This window comes from Mobula birostris, chromosome 3, assembly GCF_030028105.1.
Source record: "Mobula birostris isolate sMobBir1 chromosome 3, sMobBir1.hap1, whole genome shotgun sequence".
NCBI lineage: Eukaryota > Metazoa > Chordata > Chondrichthyes > Myliobatiformes > Myliobatidae > Mobula > Mobula birostris.
In genome coordinates this window covers 178,241,317-178,254,759 of record NC_092372.1, presented here as the reverse complement: position 1 = coordinate 178,254,759, position 13,443 = coordinate 178,241,317, and the positions used below count along the sequence as shown (strand labels likewise).

The window sequence follows — 13,443 nt, the reverse complement described above, 5'->3', positions numbered from 1 at the left end:
TCCTCTGTAGTTCAGCACGAGTCTGAAAGGAGTTCAGTTTCCTTGTGTCACCTGTGAGGAGGCACTACATAAAGCTTACTGTTGGAGAGGCTGTGTACTGGCACATTCAGCTCTCCTTTTCGCAAACTGCTAGCCAGCGGTGGAAACGAAAATGATAGTGTATGTATATTATACACTGTGGAGGAGGGAAGAAGGCATTCTTGGTGATGGGGGGGGTGGTGGGTGAGGACTGAATCTGAAGTGAATGTAAGGTAAAACTCTGATATGCAGTGTCACATACTAGAAACCTGTGTTATGTGCTGTACAGGTAGTGGAATAGATTGCGTGCAAGTGGAAACTAAAAGTAAGCATGAGCATGCGTCATCTGCTACTGAAACCCTCATCCATATCTTTCCTGCTACAATTATTCTGTTGTCCTCCAGTTAGCTTCCATCAACTCTCAGAATCAGAATCATGTTTAGTATCACCAATACATGATAAATATAGAAAAAATGTTATATATATATTAAAATAAGTAGCGTAAAAACAGACATTTAAAAAAAAAGTATTGGGGTAGTGTTCATGGGTTCAATTTTGATTTAGGAATCAGATGGCAGAGGGAAAGAAGCTGTTCCTGAATTGCTGAGTGAGTGCTTTCAGGCTCCTATACCTCATTCCTGAAGGTAAAAATGAGAAGAGGGTATGTCCTGGGTGGTGGGGGTCCTTAATAATTGACATTACCTTCCAGAGGCATTGCTCCTTGAAGACGTCTTGGATACTATGGAGGTTGGTACCCATGATGGAGCTGACGACGTTTACAACTTTCTGCAATTTACTTCAATCCCTGTGCAGCAGCAGCCACCTCCCCCCACCCCAGTGACTGTCAGAATGCTCTCCGCGTACATCTGCTCAAGTTTGAGTGTCTAAGTGACAAACCAAAGCTGAAACTCGTAATGAAATATATCCTCTATCATGGCTTCTTCATAGCTGCATCAATATGTTGTGACCAGGTTAGGTCCTCAGAGATATTGACACTCAGGAATTTGAAATTGCTCACTCCCTCCACTTCCAGTTCCTCCAAAAAATCACCTAAAACTGTATGACCCATGTCCTAACTTCACCCATTCATCTGCATTTACAGACCCAGACTGATATACAGATAAGCCCTCAGTTTGTTCTCAAACCCTCTTTTCTTTACTACTGGGCAATTCTGCAAACTACTTCTGGTTACCATTTAAAATACCTGCACTCTTCTGGTCTTGGGCTGTTTGTCAGTCCCATTTTTAATCACTTCATCATTGGTTATTATTCTTTGAATTGCCAATCCTAAATATTCTGGAACTTTTTTCTTTGGCCCACAAAGCTGTGTCGAGCATGTCTTTACCTTTGAAATTATTTAGGGTTACACATAGCCCTCTATTTTTCTGAGCTCCATGTACCTGTCTAGGAGTCTCTTAAAAGACCCTATCGTTTCCGCCTCCACCACTGTCACTGGCAGCCCATTTCACGCACTCACCACTCTCTGCATTTTTAAAAAAAATAACTTGCCCCTGACTTCTCCTCTGTACCTACTTCCAAGCACCTTAAAATTGTGCCCTCTCATGCTAGCAATTTCAGCCCTGGGAAAAACATCTTCTGTCTATGTACACGATCAATGCTTCTCATCATCTTATACACCTCTATCACGTCACCTCTCATCCTCCGTCACTCCAAGGAAAACAGGCCAAGGTCACTCAACCTATTCTCATAAGGCATGCTCCCCAATCCAGCAACATCCTTGTATATCTCCTCTGCACCCTTTCTATGGTTTCCACATCCTTCCTGCAGTGAGGCTACCAGAACTGAGCACTGTACTCCAAGTGGGATCTGACCAGGGTTCTATATAGCTGCAACATTACCTCTCGAATGCAGGGTCTCAACCCAAAATATCGACTATTCCTCTGCCTCCACAGATGCTGTTTCACACGTTGAGTTCCCCTAGAAGTTTGTTTTATTTTCTCTCTAGATATCATCGTCTTTAGTCTCTCTTGTGTCACTACTACATGTACTTATCTCCAAAAAAAAACACTTAAAGCTCTTACTGCGATGTGACTTCTATCAAATTTTGTTTGACCACCTTCTTGCTGAGTATCTTGGAGTTTTCTTTCTATATTAAAGGTGATTTTTAGGTGCAATTTATTGTTAAAGCTTTGGCTTTGAAGTTGTCTGTTGGCATTGTGTCAGTACATATCTGGTCATATCTATTCATGCCTTTTAAACACATGACTGTGGAAGTGAGATTAATGATCTCCTGTTCTGTGCCTCTTCTCACATCAATATACTCTGTATGCAAGGTTACAAATATAAAGGTCAAACCTTGTTGCCAAAATTCCCTCCTGTCATTCTTAATTGTGCCTGACTAATCAGTTTATATGATTTAGTTTATCTTTGTCTTGTTTTTGGTTGGAACTTGAATCATGTAAAGAAGATGATTGTTTTATCAATAAATCCTCATCTGGGAAAGATTCAAATTCTTAGGAAATTTCTCATCTCAAGAGTAACCACATTTAATTTAATTCCTGGTGCTGAGCATCACAGCTTAAAGTTAAAAATATAGCCAAGAGTTGAATAAACAAAAAAATTAAACATCCCCAACTTCATGGATGGGTAAGTTTTACAATGTGTGTTTATAGCACACCTCATTCTGGGCAGCAAATCATCTAAATCCACGACCAACGGAGGGTCTAAGTGAGTGCTTGAGAAGCCATCTGGCTTATTTATTCATGAGACCAGTTAATGGGGGAAAATAAAGGGTCATACCAAAGCTGTGATTAGCAGACCGGAGCTATTGGTGAAACTGGAAACTGAAACACGAATACTAGGATTGCCCAACTGACCAGGCAGCGCCTGTGATGAGAGAAGAAAAACTGGGTTAATATTGTAGATGAATAACCTTGCAGTAGAACTGGCTGGTTCTTACATGAAATAGGAAAAAAGAGTTACTTGCAGAGTTTTTCCTGCATGTTCATTATTTGGAGAAACTTCACCTCATTATCTGGGGTAATTTTAAAAGGTAAGTTGCAGCGTCTTCAGCATTTCTAGATAGCAACACATTCTTGACTTGTCCTTCTGTGGATTATTTCATAAATAATAAAAATATGTTTTCTGCTTGGGTCTAAGTATACATTGCAAAGTAGCACATTGCAACAAGCCTGCTATTCCTTTTGATGTGTAGAAAGAGAATATTTTGGCCCATTAGGTCCAGAACAATTCCATTTTCCACTGTTTTTCCCTACAACCTATTTTCCTCCTTCCCCAATAACCCACCGCACTCCTCACCTCCCCCCGCCGCCCCCCCCCCCAGATTTTACCACTCACCTCTGCTGGGGGCAATTTACAGTGGTTAATTAATCTACAAAGTTGCATATCTGTGGATGTGTCAGGAGACCGGACTACCCAGAGGAAACCCCATGCAGTCACAGGGAAAGTGTGTGTAAAGCATGAGCTTGCTCTAGCAGACAAGGTGAAGGAAAATTCCAAAAAGCTTCTACAGATGTATTAAGAACAAAAGGATAGCAAGGGACAAAATTGATCCTCTTGAAGATTAATATAATCATCTATGCATGGAGCTTAGAGATTCAGGAGATCTTAAATGGATTTTTTTTCTTTGCATTTGTATTTAATCAGGAGATGGACACAGTCAATACAAGTGAGACAAGACTGCAGTGAGATCATGGATTGTATATTGAATTACAGAGGAGGTGGTGTTTGCTGTCTTAAGGCAAATTAGGGTGAATAAATCTGCAGTGCCTGATGAGGTGTTCCCTTGGACCCTGTGGGAGGCTAGTGCAGAAACTGGAGCATCCCTACCACACATTTAAAACTTCCTTGTGCATGGTAGGTTGCATCTAACCAAACTTATAAGAGTTTTTTGTGGAGGTTACCAAGAACGTTGATGGAGGCAATACAGTGGGCTATTGTCTACATGGACTTCAAGTCTTACATGTCCCACATGTGAAATTGGTCAGGAAGGTTGTTGCTTGACATTCAGGATGAAGTAGTAAATTGGTTTAGTCATGGGCTTCACGGCAGAAGCCAGAATGTGTTAGAAGATGGTTGCCTCTCTAACTAGTGGCCGTTGACAAGTGGTGTGCCAGAGGAATCGGTGCTGGGTCCGTTGTTGTTTGTAATCTATATCAGTGATCTAGATGATAATGTGGTCAATGGGATCATCAAATTGCAGTTGACACCAAGATTGGGAGTGTAGTGGACAGTAAGGAAGGCTATCAAATCTGGTAGTGGGTTCTGGACCAGCTCGAAAAATGGCAGATGGAATTTAACGCAGAAAAGTGAGGTGTTGCACTTTGGGAGGACAAACCAGGGTAGTATTTACATGGCGAGCATTAAGGCACTGAGGAATGTGGTAAAACAGAGGGATCTGGGAATACAGATCCATAATTCCTCGAAAGTGGCATCACAGGTAGATATAGAAACACAGAAAACTTACAGCACAATACAGGCCCTTCGGCCCACAATGTTGTGCCGAACGTGTCCCTACCTTAGAAATTACTAGGGTTACCCATAACCCTCTATTTTTCTAAGCTCCATGTACCTATTCAAAAGTCTCTTCAAAGACCCTATCGTATCCGCCTCCATCACCGTTGCCGGCAGCCCACTCCACGCACTCACTACTCTGCGTTTTTAAAAAAAAAACACAACAACTTAGCCCAACATCTCCTCTGTACCTACTCCCAAGCACCTTAAACCTGTGCTCTCTTGTGGTAGCCATTTCAGCCCTGGGGGAAAAAGCCTCTGACTATCCACATGATCAGTGCCTCTCATCATCATATACACCTCTGTCAGGTCACCTCTCATTTTCCGTTGCTCCAAGGAGGAAAGGCCGAGTTCAGTCAACTTGTTTTCATAAGGCATGCTCCCCAATCCAGGCAACATCCTTGTAAATCTCCTCTTCACCTTTTCTATGGTTTCCACATCTTTCCTGTAGTGAGGTGACTAGAACTGAGCGCAGTACTCCAAGTGGGGTCTGACCAGGGTCCTATATAGCTGCAACATTACCTCTTGGCTCTGAAATTCAATTCCACGATTGATGAAGGCCAATACACCATATGCCTTCTTAACCACGGAGTCAACCTGCGCAGCTGCTTTGAGCGTCCTATGGACTCGGACCCCAAAATCCCTCTGATCCTCCACACTGCCAAGAGTCTTACTGTTTATACTATATTCTGCCATCGTAATTGACCTACCAAAATAAACCACTTCACACTTATCTGGGTTGAACGTCATCTGCCATTTCTCAGCCCAGTTTTGCATCCTATCAATGTCATAAATATCAATATATTCAATGATCACAAAGAGAACATTTTGGCACGTTTGCCTTCATAAATCAAAGTATTGAGTACAGGAGTTAGGATGTTATGAAATTGTAAAAGGCTTTGCTGAGGCCTAATTTGGAGTATTGTGTGCAGTCTTGGTTGCCTGTCTACAGGAAAGATGTCAATAAGATTGAAGGAGTACAGATAAAATTTACAAGGATGTTGTCAGGACTTGAGGACCTGAGTTATAGGGCACATTTGAATCGGTTAGGACTTTATTCCCTAGAGCTTCAGAGAATGAGGGGAGATTTGATAGAAGTATACAAAATTATGAAGTGTGTAGATAAGATAAACGCAAAGAGTCTTTTCCCACTGAGATTGGGTGAGACTAGAATTGGAAGCCATGGGTTAAGGGTGAAAGGTGAAAAGTTTAAGGGGTATATGAGGGTGATTTTTTTTTTCCCACTCAGGATGGTGGGAATGTGGAACGAGCTGCTAGCAGAAGTGGTGAATGTGGGTCTGATTTGAAAATTTAAGAGAAATTTGGATAGCTACATGGATGGAAGGGGTATGGAGGGCTATGGTCCCAGTGCAGGTTGATGGGACTAGGCAGATTAATAGTTTTGTACAGACTAGATGAGTTAAAGGGCATGTTTCTCTGCTGTAATGACACTCTGACACACAGGAGAATAGCAAAGGTCAGTTTGGGACCGAGTCACTGCAGCTGAGGGGCAGCAACTCTACCAGGTTGTCCCAGTCTGCTGCTCTAACTTCTGTTGGACATAAATTGCATGGTCGCATCCTCAGCAACAGTCCAGCCAATGTGGTTTACTCCACAAATGTATGTATATGCCCTGGACAAAGTTTTCATTTAGAAACATTGTTTTCAGTTAACTAGTTAAAGGTAGTCCTACACTTAAATGACCTTGAAAGAGGAAAAAGCATGCTTGGCATTCATTAACATTGGTCATATTGATTTCAATTAATTGATATCAATAGAATTTGGCCAATAATACTTGCCTGATACTTCCATAAATGTGTTACAGATAGGGGTTTACTGAAATGCTTTGTACTTTTTCAATTAACTAGTATTATTAATATTTAATGTTCTTTAGCTATTCTTTAAATTCTGATTTCTGTTTTGGTATCTACTTTGAAAGCAATGATGCTATAGTTAAATAAAAAGGTTTATAAGTAATTCAAACTGGAACCTCTATTTCTATTTGTTTGCACTTTTGCTTTTCCATACTACACGTGTTTATCTGTTGACAGCCGTGAAAATTGAGAGGTTCTTCTGTTTGAAAGCAGGGAAAAGTGAAGTTACTCTGCTGTTTTCTGATGTAAATGTATTTTGTTTTCTATACTCAGTCTCAATTTCATGTTGTTAATAATGATTATTATATTTTAATGTTTTGTGTGTTTCTTGTAAACTTAATGAGCAATTATGGAAGAATTGCGAATAAGAGCAGTTGTTACGTTCATAGGAAGATACATATTAGGAGCAGGAAAAGGCCACTTGGCACCCAAGATTATGATGGCTACTCTGATTGTAACTTCAACTCCATATTCCTGCCTGCTCTTGGTAATTTTGCTGTCAAGAATCTATTTATCTCTGCTTTACAAGTACTCAAAGACTCCCCACCTTTGAGGAAGAGAGTTCCAAAGAGCAATGAAGAAAAAATTTCTCCACTTCATATGTCTTCAATAGAGTACCCATTACTTTCAAACCTTGATTGCTGGTACTAGATAATTCCACAAAAGGAGAGATCCTCTCCACATTTACTGTGCCAATATCACTCAAGATCCTGAAATATTGGTTGTTCTTTTGTCTTTTGTTTTGTGCTGTATTTGACAAATCAAATCCTGCCTTTTTAAAAGTTACTATCTTAAAAAGTATTACACATTTTTGAGCCATGCTTAACAGATGAGCTTGACATCAATTTTAGACAGCTGTCCTTTGATCAGAGGCATGATTTAAAAAAAAAACAAAGTGGATGATTTGCCTATGTTGAAGTTCATTGGGGCAGCTGAAGTGGGGTGAGGGGGGTGGGGGAAATGACTGCAGGTGCTAGAAATCTAAAACAGACACTGGGGGGGGTGAATCTCAGCATGTCAGGCAGCATCTTTGGAAAGAGAAACAGATCGTACTCCATAGACACAAAACATTTAACTTTCTGTCTTTTCACAGATGCTGCCTTATTTCCTTATTTTTGTTTTTAGTACTGTGGATTCCAGTTAATTGGGACACTTCGGGACCAGCTGCCTAATTAGCCTAAGTTTCATAGAAATAGTTAAAAAGGTATAAAAAAGACAAACTACCATTTATCTGAGTAATAAATTATGCATTTAAGTGAAATACAGAACAAATTAGAACACTATCAATGCTACTACAGTACTATAAAACTGTGTATTAGCTCCTAATAGTTATTAATGGAGGAATTCATCGAGTGTGCACTGCTGTCTTCTTCTGATTAAATGAACAAAATCAGCGTAGTCACCAAGTGTGGATAATAGATTGCATTCATACAGTGCATTCAAAGGCTACGTCCTCCGAATCTTCATTTTCATTGTAATATTCAATGTGATTGTAAACATTTTCAACTTCTTCATAGTTCCTAACTTGTTGAATTAGTGAAATTGTTTCCTTTTCACTCCCGGCCATTTCTGGCATCGCCAAGCCTGGATGCTTGAAACCGTAGGGAGAAAAATGGTTCTGAATTGTCTTACTGCTTGCTTCTTGCCAACTATCAGTGACACAAGCCACTGGTTTTTGAACAAAAAAAACACAACTGATGCAAATTAAAAACTGTTCGCTCTAGGCATAGTGCAGAGTCTAACGGCCACACAAGTGCATGCAACTGATACTAGAAACTGTTTGGCAACGGTCTCCTATCTCAGTGAAGCAGCATAGTATTCCAAATAAACTAAGAGAATTTTGACTATATTCTTGATTAGTTTTTGTTCTTTAAGAGTTGTCCCAAATAAATAGTAATCCAATTAATTGATGACCTAATTAATTGGAATCCACTGTATTTGCTGGCTTTATTTGAGGCGAAAAAGTTTACCTTTCTCCTTTTGGTTAAGTAGTTCTAAAGAGAATAGCTCTTGCATGGATGAGCTTCAGACTATTAGATGACATTTCTTGTGTTCTTTGGATGACTATGGAATAAATGTGAATCATAACAATTATGTTCTTTTTCTGGATTGATTCAGATTCTGACATCATATACAAAACAGGAGCAAGATGCCTATGCAAAAGCTGGAGCAGTGGCAGAGGAGGCACTGTCAGCTATCAGAACAGTGGTAGCTTTTGGAGGACAAAATAAAGAAATTACGAGGTTAGAATTTGTATTCACTTTCTACAATGCTGATATTGGGAGTCTGCTAGTGATAAAGTTGTGAATTGAAACTGGGATTTATTGGTGCTGGTTCTTTACCACATGGAAAATGACAAACATGTTTATATAAAATTGGTAACACAGTAGTTGTGTAGGTGATCTGATTGAGTTTCTTGTACTAGATACTCTGAGGCATGGTCAGGAGTCTCCTCACCAAATGAAACCTAATCTTTCCAAAGGCCTGCTCTTTCCTCACCTATAACACCCATCACCATCCAGAAATAACCATGTACATCTGCAGCCTTGCAGTTATGATCCACACCCTACATGTTTACTATTTCAAAATGTTCAGATTGTTCACTGCAAGTGCACTTTTTTAGTAGTTTATCCCACAACAAATGGCTTTTGCATTTACTAATAAATACAGGGAAGGCATGAAACTGAACTGATATATACATACAGTGGCATGCTAAAGTTTGGACACCCCGGTCAAGCAATTAAAAGATGAACAGATTTCCAAAAGGTATAAAGTTAAAGATGACACATTTCTTTAATATTTTAAGCAAGAAAACTTTTTGATTTCCATCTTCTACCGTTTCAAAATAACAAAAAAGGAAAAGGGCCCGAAGCAGAAGTTTGGGCACCCTGCATGGTCAGTACTTAGTAACACCCCCTTTGGCAAGTATCACAGCTTGTAAACGCTTCTTGTAGCCAGCTAAGAGTCTTTCAATTCTTGGGGGATTTCTGCCCACTCTTCCTTGCAAAAGGCTTCTAGTTCTGTGAAATTCTTTGGCCGTCTTGTATGCACTGCTCTTTTAAGGTCTATCCGCAGCCAAAAAGTTCTATTTTAACTTCATCAGTCCACAGGACTTGTTTCCAAAATACATCAGGCTTGTTTAGATGTTCCTTTGAACCTTTTGAATAGAACTTTTTGGCCGCAATGAGCAAAGGTATGTTTGGAGAAAACATGGTGCGGAATTTCATGAAAAGAACACCTCTCCAACTGTTAAGCACAGGGGTGGATCGATCATGCTTTGGGCTTGTGTTGCAGCCAGTGGCACGGGGAGCATTTACTGGTAGAGGGAAGAATGAATTCAATTAAATACCAGCAACTTTGGAAACAAACATCACACTGTCTGTAATAAAAAAAAAAGCCCAAGTTGGAAAGAGGGTGGCTTCTACAGCAGGATAATGATCCTAAACACACCTCAAAATCCACAATGGACTACCTCAAGAGGCACAAGCTGAAGGTTTTGCCATGGCCTTCACAGTCCCCTGACCTAAACATCATCGAGAATCTGTGGATAGACCTCAAAAGAGCAGTGCATGCAAGACGGCCCAAGAATCTCACAGAACTAAGCCTTTTGCAAGGAAGAATAGGCAGAAATCCTCCAAACAAGAATTGAAAGACCCTTAGCTGGCTACAAAAAATGTTGTGATACTTGCTAAAGGCGGTGTTACTAAGTACTGTCATGCAGGGTGCCCAAACTTTTGCTTCGGGCCCTTTTCCTTTTTTGTTGTTTTGAAACTGTAAAAGATGGAAATAAAAAGAGTTTTCTTAAGATATTAAAGAAATGTGTCATCTTTAACTTTATGCATTTTGGAACTCTGTTCATCTTTTACTCACTTAGCTATTCACAGTAACAGAAATTTTGACCAGGGGTGCCCAAACTTTTGCATGCCACTGTATGTGCCGTGATAATTGGCCTCATTATTCCATGTGATATCAATCAAATTCTACTCTGCTATTATTGATGTCAATTAAGGCAAAGATACTTTCTATGCAATTAGATCTTGTAATATGTTGTTAAATTCATTCTATAATGGTATTTTACTTTCAATATGGAGCGTGTGGTGGATTTTCAGTGTACATGATTAATTGTTCAAACTTTAGAGGCAAAAGTAAGAACTTCTAATAATAAATTGCCTTATGTTTACAACATATTGATATAAGGAGGTAGAAAAATTAAAGTACTGCAATGGGTGGGTTATTGTTTCAGGATCTAATTATGTTCATTATATTATGAAGGTATCTCAAAAATTTAGTTGAAGGCCAGAATCTTGGAATCAGAAAGGCCATTAGCAGCAATGTAGCGCTGGGTTCCACTTTCCTAATAATCTATGGAACATATGCTTTGGCATTCTGGTATGGAAGTACTCTTGTTTTGGATGAGAGCTATACGATTGGAAAAGTGCTTACGGTAAGTGATGTTTTCTATTGAGCATAAAGGTATACAAATAATTTCTGATTCTTAGAAGTTTCTTTCCTCTTCTAATTTAGCTTTTCAGCTGCTTTTTAAATTCACAAAATAAGAAATAATCTGGGTTTATTCAGACTGTGCTGCTTAAGAAATTGAAGCAGGGCAGGCTCTGAGGGCTTGATTGTGTTGAATGTTTCACTATTCAGTGGAATCTAGGGTAATCTTTTATCTTAGAGCCATTTTCCTGTACTGACTCCACATCAGTTGATTTCCCCTAACATGAAAACATTTATTGACCTAATCTTAAATATACTCAATATATAGCCCTTGTTGATAGACAAATCCTAAGATTAATTATGCTTTTGAGTTTAGGAATTTCTTCTCATTGTTTTCCTGATTGCCTGATCACTAATCCTGGTTCCAAATACCTCAGCAAGGATAAGCATCCTTCCTGCATCTACACTGAAAGGCACTGTAAGAATTATGCCTTCAATGACAATGCTGCTCATTCTGCTAACATCTGGTCAATTTGAGTAGAATGTGGCTAAATGAAGGGACAGTTGACAAAGGAAAACTGTTGATGCTGGTCACACTTCCTCAGTGTGATAAAGAATCACCTGTGATGCAACCAAAGTATTGGGTTTTGATGATCTTTCCTGCTCTTTCAACACTAGAAAGGAATGATTTGTGTAAGAGGCATTCCACTTTTAATTACCAATTGCAGTGGAAATTGGAGAAGCCCGAGAGTATGTTTGTTATAAACTATATAAATGATTCCATAAAAAGACATGACACATAAGGTCTGCAATAGCTATTTCAAGTATAAATCGGAAAGCTCCCTGCATGAATTTAGCTAAAAGATCAGCAGCCCAACCCAGGCTGAACTATTGACCTCAAGGTGGAACCAACACATACAAAGTTCACACAACTGTTCACACTGGTTGAAAGACTCGGCAGGTCAAAGTCAAAGACAAACTTGTTGAGCTAATAGGCTGTATAGGTATAGAAGGAAGATGACAGTTATATTTGTTGTTAATTTGTTTTCACTTGCTTTGTCGTAGAACTTGGTCTCCAAATTCCCCAAATATACCAACAGAATTTGAGCCTCCATACGTGAGAATTGTACAGATCAGTCAGATTTTGTTGGATTGAAGCATCCCACTAAAAATATCCTTAGTTATTTTTACTATTGCATGTTTAAACATTTGGGTTTAAACATTTTTGCCTACAGGTTTGCTGGATATGCAAAGTAATAGCAGCTAACAGGAACAACAGGGCATGGAAGCCAAGATGGGGAAAAAAAAAATGGGACAAACAATGTAACTCCTTAACCAATGAGATTGAAGAATCAAGAAACAAAACAAGAGAAAAGCTGAGGAGAATTAGATACGGAGTCATTGTTCAATATAAGATGTTGGAAAAGAAACTAAAGAGAAAGAATGACTGATATTATCAAAGGAGGAATGAAAGGAAGCAGTTAAATTTGGCATTTAATAAAGTTTCCTTAAAAAATCTCTAAGACCATGAGACATAGGACCAGAATTGGGTTATTTGGCCCGTTGAGTCTGTTGCACCATGTTCCCCTCAGTCCCAGTCTCCTGCCTTCTCCCCATATCCCTTCATGCCCTGACCCATCAAGGATCCATCAACCTCTGCCTTAAATATACAGAAAGACTTGGCTTCCAAAGCTGCCTGTGGCAACAAATTCCCAAATTAACCATTTCCTGACTAAAGAAATTCCTTCTAATCTCCATTCTAATGCACCTCTATTCTGAGCTGTGTCTTATGGTCTTAAACTATCCCACCATAGGGAACATCCTCTCCACTTCCACTCGATCAAGGCCTTTTACCATTCGATAGATTTCGATGAGGTCAGCCGTTATTCTTCTGAAGTCTAGTGAATACAGGCTCAGAGACATCAAATGTTCTTCAAATGAGAAGCCACTCAATCCTGGAATCATTTTCGTGAACCCCCTTTGAACCCTCTCCAGTTTCTAAGATAAGAGGCCCAAAACTGTTCACAATACTCCAAGTGGGGTCTCACCAAACCTCTATGAAGTCTCAACATTACATCCTTGCTGTTATATTCTAGTCCTCTTGAAATGAATGCTAACATTACATTTGCCTTCCTCACCACAGGCACAACCTGCAAATCAATTTTTAGGGAGTCCTGCACAAGGACTCCCAAGTCCCTTTGTGCCTCAGTTTTTTGTATTTTCTCTCCATTTAGAAAATAGTCAACACTTTCATTTCTCCTATCAAAGTGCATGACTATACCATTCCCTACACTATATTCCATTTGCCATTTCTTGGCCCATTCACCTAGTCACAGTCCTTTTGTAGTCTCTCTACTTCCTCAAAACTATCTGCCCCTCCACCTATCTTCATATTATCAGCAACTTTTGCAACAAAGCCATCAATTCCATCATCTAAATCACTGACATATAACATAAAAAGAATTGGTCCCAATATAGATCCTGTGGAACACCACTAGTCAGTGGTAGCCAACTAGAAATGGCACCCTTTATTCCCAATCTTTGCCTCCTGCCAATCAGCCACTGCTTTATCCATGCTAAAATCTTTCCAATAATACTATGGGCTCGTAGCTGGTTA

At 39.5% G+C, this 13,443-nt stretch overlaps 1 protein-coding gene across 1 annotated transcript in view; it reads left to right on the top strand.

Annotated features, from left to right (window-relative positions):
• abcb4 (ATP-binding cassette, sub-family B (MDR/TAP), member 4) overlaps positions 1-13,443 on the top strand; it is a 129,211-nt gene that overhangs the window by 43,015 nt on the left and 72,753 nt on the right. Inside the window, exons 8-9 of the mRNA XM_072253753.1 lie at positions 8,505-8,629; positions 10,659-10,830. Coding sequence (XP_072109854.1) covers positions 8,505-8,629; positions 10,659-10,830 — 297 coding nt within the window. The remainder of the gene's footprint in view (positions 1-8,504; positions 8,630-10,658; positions 10,831-13,443) is intronic.